The sequence below is a fragment of the Protopterus annectens genome, chromosome 3.part1 (assembly GCF_019279795.1).
Source record: "Protopterus annectens isolate FY-2018-M chromosome 3.part1, PAN1.0, whole genome shotgun sequence".
NCBI classification, from domain to species: Eukaryota; Metazoa; Chordata; order Ceratodontiformes; family Protopteridae; genus Protopterus; species Protopterus annectens.
This window is the reverse complement of record NC_056732.1, coordinates 1672986814-1673001485: the sequence shown is the minus strand read 5'-3', so window position 1 is coordinate 1673001485 and position 14672 is coordinate 1672986814. Positions and strand designations below refer to the sequence as shown.

The 14672-nt window shown below is 41.9% G+C and overlaps 1 protein-coding gene across 2 annotated transcripts in view; it reads left to right on the top strand.

Moving 5' to 3' along the window:
• The window catches only part of METTL4 (methyltransferase 4, N6-adenosine), a 282933-nt gene that overhangs the window by 27530 nt on the left and 240731 nt on the right, over positions 1–14672 (top strand). The window contains exons 2-3 of one of the 2 annotated variants that reach the window (XM_044067699.1): positions 1866–2462; positions 3958–4023. In XM_044067699.1, coding sequence (XP_043923634.1) covers positions 2190–2462; positions 3958–4023 — 339 coding nt within the window. In that variant the 5' untranslated portion in view covers positions 1866–2189. The remainder of the gene's footprint in view (positions 1–1865; positions 2463–3957; positions 4024–14672) is intronic. The other variant, XM_044067700.1, reaches the window with a different exon arrangement.

The following is a 14672-nucleotide window of genomic DNA, read 5'->3' as shown; positions in this document are numbered from 1 at the left end:
TGGTTAGTTCTGTGGAGGGGAATTATATGTGATACGTTCCACAGTGTGATAACGTAACTTTCTGACAGAGATCGGTTAATCAAGATGGATACTGGGTAGGCCAGAGCATCAGCTGCAATTTGTAGGTATTCACTTGGGAGGTTGTCTGCTGCTAATTTGGTGGGCTTAAGTTTAGTTAAGAGTTTTTTTATGTTGGAGGTAGGTACAGGAGAAAAAGAGAAGGCAGTGGGGAGATTACTAGTTGAAGGTGTGGGTTGGGGGGGGAGGGTTGTGTTGTTTAGATAGTGATAGTATGGTTTGTGTGAAGTGTGTGTTGAATGAGGTAGCAATATTTTCGGAGGAGTGAGGGATGTTAGGAGGAGGGGTACAGACTTTACCTGGGTGGAGGATGGAGTTTATGGAGGACCAGAATTGTTGGGGCTGTGTTGGGATGAGTCTAGGGCAGACAAGTAGTATTGGAATTTGTCCTGTTTTATTAGCTTTTTAACTCTATTGCGTAGTTCTAGGAATTTCTGTCTAGTTGAGGGGGTTTTGGTTTTGCACCAGTGCTCCCAGGCTTTATCTCTGTTTTTCATTTCTGACTTAGTGGCTTTCTGTAGCCATGGGGATGGTTGTGCTTTTGTTCTGGAAAGTCTTATGGAGACATGGTAATTAAGGATGCTCAGGAAGGTAGTATTAAAAATGTCAACTGCGTCATCAAGACTGAGGTACTTTAGGGGATGCCAGTTAAATTCTTTGAGGGATGAGATTAATGTGAGTGGGTTAAAGTTTATTTTTTTATGTATTTGACGGTAGATGACAGGTTTAGCTTGGTATAGTTTCTTTGTGAATTGCTTTTCCAGTGTCTTCCCAATCCTTTCAGACCTCCTCTGATTGATTATTATAGTTATCATGCAGTATTTAATATGCTCTACTAATTATTCCTTTTTTAATGGCAGCTTCTGTTCTAGATTCTGTTAAAAACTCTACCAGTGCTGGTCTTTCATTTAGGACCTCCCAATTCCTTTCTCTTTGCCTCTACTCTGCCTTCCCTATCAGGGATTGATATCAGTCTTTAACTTGCAGTCCAAATAGAATGGGAAGTTCCAAGAATTTATCATCTTTCCATCTCTAGTTATTTGCTGCCAATACCGTGGTTTCTTTACCAGTTTTCTCCAATACATTCCAGCCCCTTCTTGCCTATAGTATGTATCCCTAATTGCAGTTATCCCATTCTGCAGAATCTCCTTTCTGCATTACTGTGTTGATTTAGTTCTTAGAATGATTTCTGCTACCATATGATGTAACATTTTGCATGATTTGCTATCACCTATATTCAAGCTTATAACTTCATAAGTGTTAATTACTCAAACTAAGCTACTCACATAAGTTATTGTGTAATCCACTTTATTCATGATATTGTATGCTTGTACTGTACTCTGACTTTTAGTTGTCACCTGCACCCCTTCTGTTTTATTGTATTGATCATGCTGATCTATTGTACTGTATTGTATGTTATGTATTGTGTTTTGTTTGTATGTTATGTATTATTATTATATATATATATATATATATATATATATATATATATATATATAATTATGTATTGTTCTTTTTAGTGTAGAGCTTTTCTCCCCAGGCCTCTACTGAAAATGAGATCATTATGGCCCAGTGGGCCATCCTGGTAAACAAATGCAAAATAAATAAATAAATAAGTAAATTAAAATGTTTGTTTTTGGTAAGTCTGTATTTTTATTTTTGCCTTTTATTGTATGTTACTGTATGGCATATTTAATTTTATGGAGTGTTTGAAAGTTTTTTGTGTACCGTTTTATTTTTTATGGTTTACTTAGGATTTGTTCTCTTCTTTCCCTGCTTTATTTTAGAATGCAGCTGAAGTAAATGGGGGCTAGATGATATGGTCTTCAAGGTGAAATAACTGGAAATTAATACATTCTGCTATAGCTCTCTCCCTTGTAACTCCTTTTGTCATCATTGATATCAGCTTCATGTGGTCAGTAATGGGAGCCGTTCTGATGAAGAAAGACTACATGTTTTCTTATACCTTGGCACAGAGGAGGTTAGAAGACTTGTAAATCATTTGGCCAATAAATGGAAGAAATGTCTGAAAATGAAGGACCTGTTTGAAGTTACCTATACCGTAAAATAATCTCAGAACTGTGGATTACTACAACCTTACATCAGTAAATATGGCAGTTGTTCACAGGGGCTCTAACGGCTGGATGCTTGACCACCTTACCTACATCAACAAGACCATCCTAAACTGTGAAAGAATGAAAAGTTACACCTTCAGACCAGAATATTTCGACATAGTTAAACCTCACATCAGTTCTTCCACTAAGACTACAAATCCTTTACTGAAAACTAAAACATCATCTACTAAAGAGAGCACTGAAGTTTCCTGTTCTGGAGATGAAACCATCAGTCAAGACATTCAGGGGAACACTGCCTGCTACAGTCGAGTAAGTGTTGCATCAGACATGATTTGTAAATAATTACAAGACCCGTGTCATTGTGTTGTAGAAGCGGTAATATTATTTGAATATTTAATTAATTTCAGTCTAACCTGATAGCATGCAGACAGTGTGTCTGACTATCCTGCAGACTGTCCAGGTTCTAGTGGCATGGACACAAGGTGTCTGACTGTACTGCAGACTGCCCAGGTTTTAGTAGTGGCCCAGATGGCAAAGAATTGTGCAGGGAAGGGAAGAACTGAATGGTATCTTTCTTCCCATAAAATGCAGAATGAATTACCTTCTGGTGTTGTTGTTGTTGTTGTGTCTTTCAGCTTTTCCCGGTTAGGGGTCGCCACAGCGGAACTCCGGTCCGCTAATGACTGGCAGTAATTTTTACGTGCCGAGTTGCCAGCCCTGACGCACAACCTTCAACGAAGGTACGCCCATTCACGCATGTCTCCACACAGAAGACACTCTAGCTGAGAATCGAACAGAACAACGTCTTACTGTGAGGCGACAACGCTACCGCAGCACCACCACTACCTTCTGGTGTTGACATAGAGAATGTACAGTGGACAATGCCTTCTAGTGGAGACCAGGAAGTGGGCTACTGTCCATACAAGGTGGCAAAGCCTCCCATAGAGCATTTGCATTTGTCTTGCGGGCTGTTTATTTTAAAGGCATTACACATTCATGTGTAGGGAAGATAGAACAGCTAATCTAAAACTAAACCCTTCCATAGCGGACATTGATTCTGGTGTTATCTGATTTTTGTCCCTTATGCCTTCTTTACCAGATCATGTAACATTTATCTGCTGCATGGGTTGCAGTTTAATCTTAAATTCTTTGAATGAGTTACACATGTGATACAAAAAGTTGTTTCTAGGTATCCGTCACTTTTCCGTAAATAATTTTTTGGCCTTGTCTTCAGTGTTCATAGTCTGTTTTTGTGGAAACTGCAACCCTTACTATAAAACATGATGCTCTAAGTAAGCAGAGTTAGTTACTGAACTGGCAAAAATGAAATCATCACACATAAAATATTTATCCTGCTTAGGATTTATTAGGCCAGCCATGTTTGTCTCATAACAAAATATGTAGACAGTTTGGAAAAGAGGCCTTGCTGACCTCTTTGTAACATTCTTACCTTTACGTGGTAATAGGGTCATAGGTAGGTACTAGGCTGTTGGCCCTAGGGCCTATATAAGCCTCGCCAAACGGCACCCTGGCTTTTGCCACCCAAGAAAATGACTAGAGAAGACAGTGCTGTGCATTGAACAGCAGCCCTGAGCTCATGCGATGGTGTTGAGATTTGTTTTGTAGTAAATTAATTTCAAAATGTATTTTGTTGAATGTGAAATTATGTATTGTTTAAAATGACATTCTTACTTAGAACTTTGTGCTGTTGGGTAAATAAATAGTAGTGGCAAAGTAATCTCCAAAGAAATCTTCAGAAGCAAGATCTAGTGAGCACATGAAATTCAATTTGTTCCCTCTACAGAAACGCAAGCGGAAGCACAAGGAACTGAATCAAGGTGAACTGGATGCTTTGACCTATCATATAAAGGTAAGGTTAAGCAGTAGTATTACAAAGTAGCTTTGCCTTGTGGGACATGACCTGAATCATTCATAGGATCATAGGTGTGTATTAGACTAATGACCACAAAGGCCTATTTAAGCCCAGCCATGCATCCCAAATCTCTGACAAGTTCTGGCACCCCTTTACAAGCTACCTGTGTCCATTAGAGACATAGGTGCCAAATCAGGAATGAATTACCTGTTCCTCATCTAATTGTCCAAGTTACACTTCATAGGTTCAGAGGAGATTACTAGGCTAATGGCTCAAGAGCCCTTACAAGCCTAGTCAGTTGTACCCAGTTTTCTATCCCTAGGGGAAAGGTAGCAAGGGTCAGCAAGTGGAGTTTTGACAGTTTTCACAGACTGCCTCTGTCCATAAGGGACATGAGTGCAACCCCAGGACTGAGTTTGCATTTTCCCATCCATTGGTCCAGATTGCCATTGAAGATGGTCAGGGAATGGTCTGCTTCACATGAACAGGAAGCCTATTCCAGAGGAGTGGCAATCTCTGGGACACACATCTGTATCTCCAGCATGATCTATTCATGTCAAAGATCAGGTTTAGATTTTTGGAGTGGATGACCCTGCTGCATTTAGTTTTGCAAATATCCAACATTTCCATCAGGGCTGTTCAGAGACTGCCTTGTATGTTAGGCATAAATCACCCTCAGTAATCAGTAGGAAACTGAATACAGTGATAGGGCTTTTAAATCAGTCCACATATGACATGTTGGTTAAACCTGTATTTTTTTCATGAGAAATCTCTGAGGATGCTCCAACTGTTGCATGTGCCTGGCAAGGTACATGTCAAAGGATGCATTGTGTTCGATAACTGGTCTGGTGAGGGCTGAGTACAGTGGTACTGTGACATCCTTAGATCTGGATGCCATACCCTTACTTACACTCTGAGCCACTTAGAAGGATTTGAATTGGGTTATAAAGGATCTCTGCTTCACGTGGATGGAGAGCCAGTTCCAGAGAAGGGGTAGTGTCTGGGATGTATACCTGTCTCTCCAGCAGATCCTTTTTATATCACAGGCAAAGTTTAAGTTTCTAGAATGGATAATTCTGGTGCTGTTTGTTTTGTGGATATACAGGTGGTCCATCAGGGTTGGGTCTGACAGTGCCTTGTATGCTAGGAATAGATATCCCCTCAGCAGCATTTAGGAGACAGAATACAGGAATAGGGCTTTGAGGCGGTCCAATGTTAGTAGTGTTGTAGTAGTATTTCAATATTTCATTTATTGCAGTGTCCAGAAATTTTGCACTTTACCCATACATTTAATGTAGTTGTTCATTTACATTAGCTGCCGGAGCAAAGTGTCATACTGAATGAAGGTACTTTGGTTGGGCTTTCTGAATCCTAGGTTTGTTTGGTGCTGGGGAGTAGCATTAGTGTAACTAACTGTCTGTGTAGGCTGTGCTTTCACAGTGGTATATAAAAGTACCACCCACAGCTTACAGTGGAAACATTGAGAAACAATGTGGCACAGTTTCTGCATAGCTATATCTGTCATGGTGGGTGTGTTAAATTATTTATTTGGTCAGCCAGATCCATGCTGGCAGCAACAGAGTATACTGAATACAAAAGTACAAAGGGATAAGCACAAGTGAAATAAATGTATATGTACATAGGTATGATTAAGACTTGTACTCATTTGTACATATTTACAAGACTGCATATGGATTCGCATAGAGAAATATGTCCATCAGGATGTTGTACAGAGCAATTTAGAGGTTGTCAGAATTTACTGATGGAAATGAATGTTAGAAAAATCTGTGGGGGCAAGCATATAGTGTCTGATGGAGTGGGAAGGATTTTCATAATTTAAGTGTAATAAAGGAAGATTTTTTTTTTATGAAAGTGTAATAAAATTTTTGCAGTAATTGCGATTTATAAGGCATTATGCCAGATGTTGACAGCCACACATTTAGCATGTGTTATCTTGAGTTCAGATTTGGTACCCCAAGAATAGAGGTAGGAGGAGAACCCCAAGCAGAGTGAGTTCACTCACTGAAACCAAAACACTGACATGGAGATGGGTACTTTAAAAGAACAGATTATGCATCAGCAGACATGTTGATTTCTCCTTCCCTGCATTTTTATTGAAATTGAGTGATGCTTCTTATGGAGGTTATAGTGAGGGTATCTGGACTTGAAGAACAAATCTTTTGATTGTGCCTGTTTTCAAGTTTGGCATTTGAAGGTCATGCTGATGTGGTGCCAGGTATGTTTCAGTTAAAATAAGGATGTCTCTCAGAAGAAACTTGCATGATACATAAGCCAGATCTTATCAGTAGTAAGCTGTATGGTGGTATCATAGTACACAGTTAGTATTAGGTGAATAATAAAGGTGATAGAGTGAAGCAGGTATGTGCAATGGGAACATGCAAAGAAAGCATGCAGTATGCCTAATAGCGAGACAGCAGGGGCACACACATGTTGTTCTACATACACAGACCGCATGGGCTACACCTGAGAAGGCCTCCTGTAGTAAATGCGATATGAGATGTAATCAACGAAGGTTGAAGCATTGTCAGAAACAAAAAAATAAACTCACAAGTTGGACAGTCATATTTTTGGACCCGTTTGCAACCTCTGACATCCATGGCCAGTACATCATCTACACCTACAGTGATCCAACAACCAGGCAGTAGCATTTATACATCATGGACAGCGTTTCAGGTTAAACAGACTGGGGGATTTCAGGGGACAGGTCCATGCCAGGATGCTTACAAATGAGATTCAGAGTAATGTGTACACTGAGGGCATATGGCAAGATGAGATGGCAGGGCAGAAACAAAACGTGATTCACAATCTAGAAATAACATGCTGATGTGCAACTCTTTTATGGATGTAGATAATATATATACATAATACAGAGCCTGCTGAGATAGAAGAAAATCCAAGTATGTTGGAATAGCAGTTCTGTTCTTTGTTCAGACACAGACGTAGAAATGAAATTCATCAGTTCAGTATTGAGAGAGGTGACAGGGTAAAATACTGTAACTGCTATTTTTAATGTTTCTTTCTGTACTTGTTTTGATTAATTAATTGCTGCCTTTTGAACATTGCTGTATGTCTGGATTGTTAATGACTTACAACCAGTTGCTCGCATCACCTGCACTTGAATCACAGTTGGTCAGACTTGTAGCTCAGGCTGGCATTGTCTCATTTTATTTGCTTCTGAATAAAATGAGATTGTATTACTAGCATGACAGTAAGTTGTAGATGCTACAAGGTTGGTGCACTTCAGGGAAGGAGTGAAACAGGCATTACATTGCCTGTGAGTGATTGCTGTTTATCAGGATTAGAATTCAAAAAGTGGGACATGATGAAGTGGATGGGGGCTTGCCTTCCTGCAAGAATGCTTTTTTTAATCTGAGTCAGGCTAGCACATAAAGTGACAAGTTCACGTGCATGCATTGTAAGACTTTGTATACTTGCGCTACTATTTACAACTTGTTATGACTGAACCTGTGTGAAAGGAACTCTCATGACTTGAGAAAACATAGCAGAACCATTGTTAATTGTCTTAAATATAATTAAATATATTATCTGATGACTGTGGATTACCATGTTAATAAATGTAAGTAGATAAATGGGATTTTGGTACAGAGAACTGGCATGGCTGTGTTAAGAATTGAATGCTGGGATGTAACATTTAGTAGTGCACAACGCAAAAAAGAAAATGGCATGATCACTGTACTGGGAAAAAGAGAACTGGGAGTGGAAGTTAATGGGATTGAGTCTGGGAAATGTGTATGCAATGTCCCAAGCATTAGTGACATGTGACGCATCTAACTAATTAGTGTACAGTACAGCACAGAATCCCTTGTGACAGAATTGCTGGTGAGTGACGATAACATGCAACACATGAAGATGTGTTACACCATGTAGGATCATACTTACTCAGACACCACTACCAGTCTTTCCTCCTACCATCTTCTGTGGGTGCACACAAATGATGCATCAAAGAATGCATTGCAGCATCTGTGAGAAGGGCATAACATACGTGCATAGATGGAGTTAAAAGGATGGTATTAACTGAAACATCTTGTGCTTCACTACTTTGTAGTGACACTGCTCCCTTGAATTTGGCCACAGTTCTACCCTTTGTGAAGGCTGTACAGCCTCCTTTGTTTGTACGTGCTCTTGACAGTGGAACCTTCTATTATCCAGTTTTGTGACGTCCATGGACTGTAGAAGCAACAGATCTTTTGTTTCAGTACATACAGTACAGATATGCATAGTAGCATTAGTGCGATGTGCAGCTTATTCTGGTGCATTGCACTGAGCATAATTCACTAAGAAAGTGTACAAAACACCATGTATAACTAGATATAAGGTTGGCCTAGGACAGATCATTATGTTTGCCTCCACCACTTGTAATGCATGAAGAATGTAAGCAGAGTGAATGTCCTTAGGCACGCATATGCGTAGTATACAGCTGTGCAACAACCTAGATGGTGTTTGGAGGCAGTGACCCCCTCCTCATTCACTGCAACTAATTGACCCATCTTAGCTTCCCCTGGATTGTACCCAACCCACATGTGTGGCCGGTGAGGAGAGTAATGAAATGGATTGTACCTGACCCACACCTGTGGCCTTTGAGGAGAGTAATGACCTGGATTGTGCCAGACCCACTCCTGTGGCTGATGAGGAGAGTAAGGACCTGGATTGTACCTGACCCACGCCTGTGGACAGTGAGGAGACTAAGGACCTGGATTGTACCCAACCCATGCCTGTGGCTGATAAGGAGATTAAGAACCTGGATTGTACACGACCCACGTGTGTGACCATTGAAGAGAGTAAGGACCTGGATTATACCCGACTCACGCATGCGACCAGTGAAGAGAGTAAGGACTCTGGTGCACCAGTATCCCACTGTGAGTATTTTTTGTTATAATCTTTTTCCTCTTCTCATAAAGTGCTGTCTGAATGTCTGGAATGGACATACAGTTTGGGTGTGCCGGCATATCGTCCCACCTCCACTGCATCTCAGCCAATGCCTTTGCATATTCACCCATAATAGTGGCCCCATGAACTATCTGCCTCCACCGAGGGGTCAGCCAAGAGGTGCACTGAAGTACATACCATCCATACCTGCAGGAGGGCCTTTCTCAAATAGCTGATATCAAAACCATGGACTAAAATTAAATGCCAGGAAGTGTATAATTGTATCCTTCAGGAAGCATGACTCCCCTTGTAACTATAAGGTTGATAACTGTGGTGGCAGGACAGGTAGCATACATCCTTCTAAGTTGGGAACTGCTGATTGAGGGCTCAGTGTCTGTTATTCTAAAAGTGTATTAGTTCTGGTTTAAGCACTTGGGCTTCAGGCCAGTTATTTTACATTAAGAAGGTTCGTGGTCTGCACTCTTGTGGGAGGAGAGGCTTGACTCTGCCCTTCTGAGCTGGGAATCTCTGGTTAAAGGCTTATAGTGCCTGCATATTTGAACTGTTTCTTACTGAAATTGGTACACCTTGTTTGCTGTAGCATAGACTAGATCCAGGCCTGCTGAATCTAGCTTTGTTTGTATGCTTGTTATTTCCCTGAAACGCTAATACCACATAAAACGCGGCTTTTCAACACTTCTATGGATCCCTAGTGATATCTGCATTGCTTACTGTACTTATTTCCTTGATTCACTTGAAAGAAAGTTACTGTTTGTGGTTTTGCATTTAAGTTACCTGGCACTTGCTCACTAAAGCAATTATATAAGTTAGCACTAAAAAATTAAAAGCACTACACCCTCACAAACTCCCCTTGAGTACCTTGTTCCCCATTGGCCCTTTTTTTCAATTATAAAGGAATTCCCAATACTATTCTAGCATGTCCAAATGTCAGTTGTCAATCTCCTCTTCAGTCCAGTTGGTGAATCTGGGAATCTTGAGGCAATGTTACAACTGCCTCATGTACACAGACAACCCTCTCCTCCTCCCAACAAATTCCAACACATGTGAGAGATGCAACCATATAGCCAAACTGGAGGCTAAGCTCTCTCAACTCAGTACCGGCATAACCAGTCAGGAGGAGAAGGAAACCACACTCACTACAATTCCAGTCTCACATAGACCTACCACGACAGCAAACCAAACACATAAACACACAAAAACATACTTGGAGGCTCTAAATAAAAATCTGCCTAAGCAGCAGAGACCTCCAAAGCAGACACCCAAGCAACCGCTACCCCAAAACAAAACACGTGCAACACATAGCTCACAAAGCCAGTGTGCCAAACAGTCACAGCCCTTAAGGCTAAACAGCACACCTGATGCACTTGTAATAGGTGGCTCTATCGTCAGGCACATTGACGTCCCGCTCACCAGGCTGAACAAGGAGAAGGTCACGGTGAGCTGCCTGTCGGGCGCTAGGATCCACCACATAACACAAGCACTCAGGTCACTCCAAGGCAAGTACAAATATGACTCAGTCATTGTCCATGCTGGTGTGAATGACCTGAGAAGTACCTTCCTGGACTACATGAAAAGAGACATAGAGGAGCTCTCTGAGCATGTAGCCCAGGCCGGTATGACCCTGACCTTGAGTAGCATCTTACCCTCACCAAGAATGATGCCACAATATGAAGACAAGATGATCAATTTCAATGACTGGCTTAAGTATTGGTGTCATTCAAAGGGGATCCAGTGCCTGTCAGCCTGGGATGACATGCTCGACAAGCCACGATGCTTCGCTAGGGACATCTTGCACCTGTCACCCCTGGGCTTTCGGATATTGGCAAAGGCTCTTGCTACCCCCACAGTGCCTTTTTTAGGCAAGGCTCAAAAGACAAACCCACCTCCATAGGTATCACAAGGGATAAGAAACTAAGAGTAATGCTACTCAACGCCAGAAGTCTAAACCTCAAGATGCACGCACTCGAAACTCTCCTTAGCATGGAGAACATCGATATCTGTGCAGTAACAGAAACCTGGTTTAAGGCTCCCGAGAGCACCCTAGCACTACCAGGTTATACCTCATACCATGCTTTTTGGCCCCAAAACTTGGACCGAACCACAAAAGGAGGGGGAGTATCAATATTCGTCAAAGATACCCACACCTCCAGGTTGGTGGCACAGCACAACGCATCAGAGACTATCCATGTGGAACTAACAGTGGGTAAAACTGCCTTCCAGTTTATAACCTGCTACAGACCACCCTCCCAAACCCAGGAACCCCACTCGGCCTTCCTGAGAACACTGGAAAATATGAAGGTCTCTCCAAACACCATTATATTGGGCGACTTCAACTACCCAAACATAGACTGGGAGCATTACTCTAGCTCCAACACCCTAGCCCAAAGAGTTCCTAGAATTTATAAACTCAGATGCTATAGAACAACTTGTTAACCCTCCCACAAGAGGGGAAAATATACTGGACCTGATCATCACCAACATGTGGACTCTATGCTCCAGACCAGAAGTGTATCCCTCACTGGTAAGATCAGACCATAAACTAATTTCACTGGATATTCACATCCCGACCCCACCCCCTGCCCAGAAAACCACAGTGAAAAACTTCTCTAAAGCAAATTTCACACTCCTCAAAACCGAGGTGGAATCCTTCAAAGCCCCCGGGCCTGTGGAAAATACGGCCCAGACCGCAGAGTCCTTTATAAACGCATTCTATGAACACCTTCAGGAATGCATGGATCATGCAATCCCAAATAAAACCAAGACCCAATCCTCCAAAGGCAGACGTCCTGTCTGGAAGACCCCAGCCATAAATAAACTATACAATAGAAGGAGGAAGCTACTACATGATAGAGCAAAATCCCAAAAAGGGAAGGCATCTCTGATCAGTATTAGCAAAAAACTACGGGCACTCATAAAATCGTCTAAGGCCAGCTTCGAGAGAAAAATTGCACAGGACACTAAGGATAATCACAAGGCTTTCTTTAGTTATGTTAGGAACCTGGGTGGGAATTCCCAGATATGCTCAGAATTAGTCCAAAATGACAAAAAAATACACCGAACCCACAAGCATTGCCAACATTCTAGCAGACAGGTTCAGCGCAAACTTCTCCCCCCCTCCCCCACCAAAAGGGCAAATATATATTCCAGCAGAGTGCTGCCCCCCCTGACATCTCAGATGCTCAGGTAAGAGCCACCCTCTCCAAAGCAAAAAACACAGCATCAATGGGACCAGACGGTATCCCGGGCTGCATCCTACATGAACTCCAAGAAGAGCTAAACCCAAACATAAAACTACTGTTCAATCTCGGCCTTACTACAGGATATGTACCCAAAGAGTGGCGTACAGCAACAGTGGTCCCTCTCCACAAAGGTGGTGCCTCAACGGATCCTGGAAACTATCGCCCCATAAGCCTGACTAGCTTGGTCTGCAAAGCTATGGAAAGGATCATCATGGACCTCATAAATAAAGATATTGGGGACCTACAGACACTGGATCCTACCCAGTTTGGCTTTGTTAAGGGCAGATCCTGCCTCTTAAACCTGGTCGATTTCTTTGAAACAGTCACCAAGGCCATTGACGAGAAAAGGTGGTCCACACAGCCTACCTGGACCTCGCAAAAGCCTTCGATAACAATACCCCACTCTGACATTATAGATAAGCTCACCAGCTTAAATATAAACCCCTATGTCACTAGATGGGTTGCAAAGTGGCTCAAAGACAGAACCCACATGGTTAGAATTGCTGGAGCCATGTCAGACTCCAAACCAGTTACAAGTGGTGTCAGTCCTGGGACCTCTCTTGTTCGGTATATATTTCTCAGAGGTACAGGCCAACACGGAAGGACTGTGGCTGACCAAGTTCACAGATGACTGCAAACTGGGTGCCATAATCGACTCTCCAGCCGACACAAGCATCCTCCAAAAGGGCCTCATAGAAACAGACAACTGGTGCCAGAGCCATGGCCTCAAGCTAAACGCCAAACAGTGTATAGTCATCCCCTTTGGCAAAAACAAAGTGCCCACAAATTACCACATAGGTGGTAATCCATTAAGTACAGAAGAAGTAATTAGGGACCTGGGGACCCAAGTTGATAGCAATCTCTCATTTGACAATCACGTGGCCAAAGTGGTTAGAAAAACATTTTATATAGCCCACCTAATCATGAAGGGATTCACATCTAGATCAGCAGAGGATTATCGTTCCTCTTAAGTCATCCCTAATCAGGTCCATAATTGGGTATAATGCCCTTTTGGGATGTACCTTACCAGACACCTGCAGCAACTGGAAAGACCCCAAAAGTACCTCAACAAGAGGATCAAAGGGCTCAAACAGATGCCATATGCTGCCCGGTTAAAGAAACTCCAGCTCTACTCAGTGGCATACCGCCTGCTCAGAGGCGATCTGTGCCTGACGATAAAGCCATGTCCAACCCGGAATTAATGGACATGCTGCACCTCAGAAAATTCAAATCCCATCGAGCTACGCTCGGGAGACTTGAACCTCAGCACTGAAATAAATAGGACATGCTGGAGGGACAGATTCATAACCCAGAGGCTCCCTTCACTCTGGAATAAAATCCCAGTCCAGGTTAGGCAGAGTCCCTCATTGACTCTCTTCAAGAGGAATCTTGATGAGTGGATGGGAGATCGTAGGTTTACCCCGGGTATCACTTCTGTGTCACTGTTAGACAGAGGCACAGTATACTAACCTCGAAAAAGGGCATAGCAAAATTAATTTAAAATGGGTGGAGAAAGCCAAACACACTCTGGCTAGGCTTATAAATGCCCCAGGGCAGATAGCCTAGTATGAACCTATGAACACATCTCTGAAAACTGATCCCATATTAGGGATATGGGAACTTATGTTAGCAATGAACTGACCTTTGATCACGGTATCCACTGTTGTAAAGAAATTTGTTTTCATCTTCCAGCTTATATCTCAAGGTATTACATCCAGGTCAAGAGTGTAAGATTGGGGAAAAACACACAAAGAAAAGGAGAGGATAGAATTGTTCATAGGAAAGTAAAAAAAAAATGTTTATTTATGTAGGTACATATGTTATTTATGTATGTATTTAGCTAGCTATTTAGTTATTTTTGCTTGTTTGTCGGTTTACTGGGGGGTGGGTTGATCTGCAGTGATCAGTTTCAGTCATAGCCCAGGAAATAAAACATCAATAAAGCAAAAGCCTGTCTACAAAGAAAGCTTACACTGTGTAAGTGGCTTACTGTGGTGTAGGGCCTATCTATAAAGCAGACTTACACTGGGGACCAGATTCCAAAAGATCTGCTCTCTGTTTAAGAGGCCTTACATGAGAATAAGTCAATCTGTAAAGTAGGCGTACGTGGTGACTAGATTCCTAAAGACTTCCTGTCGGTGTAAGTGACTTACTGTAGAGTAAACCAGTTACACTGTGAGCAAGTCTTTCAGAATCTGGTTCCCCAGTATAAGCCTGCCTTGTATAAGCCTTACATCGGAGTAAGTCACTTACACCAAAAGCAAGCCTTTTGGAAATAGGGCAGTGACTTACATCAGAGTAAGTCACTTACACTGAGAGCAAGTCTTGGAATCTGTCCCAGTGACTGATTTGGTTATATTTGAACGTAGCTAGTTTTTAATCATTAGCATAATTTGCATAAATATGCATATATAAAATATACTGGACATCTTTCTACTTAATTTTGGGGTATTTTAACCCCTATTTTTTAAATGTTTG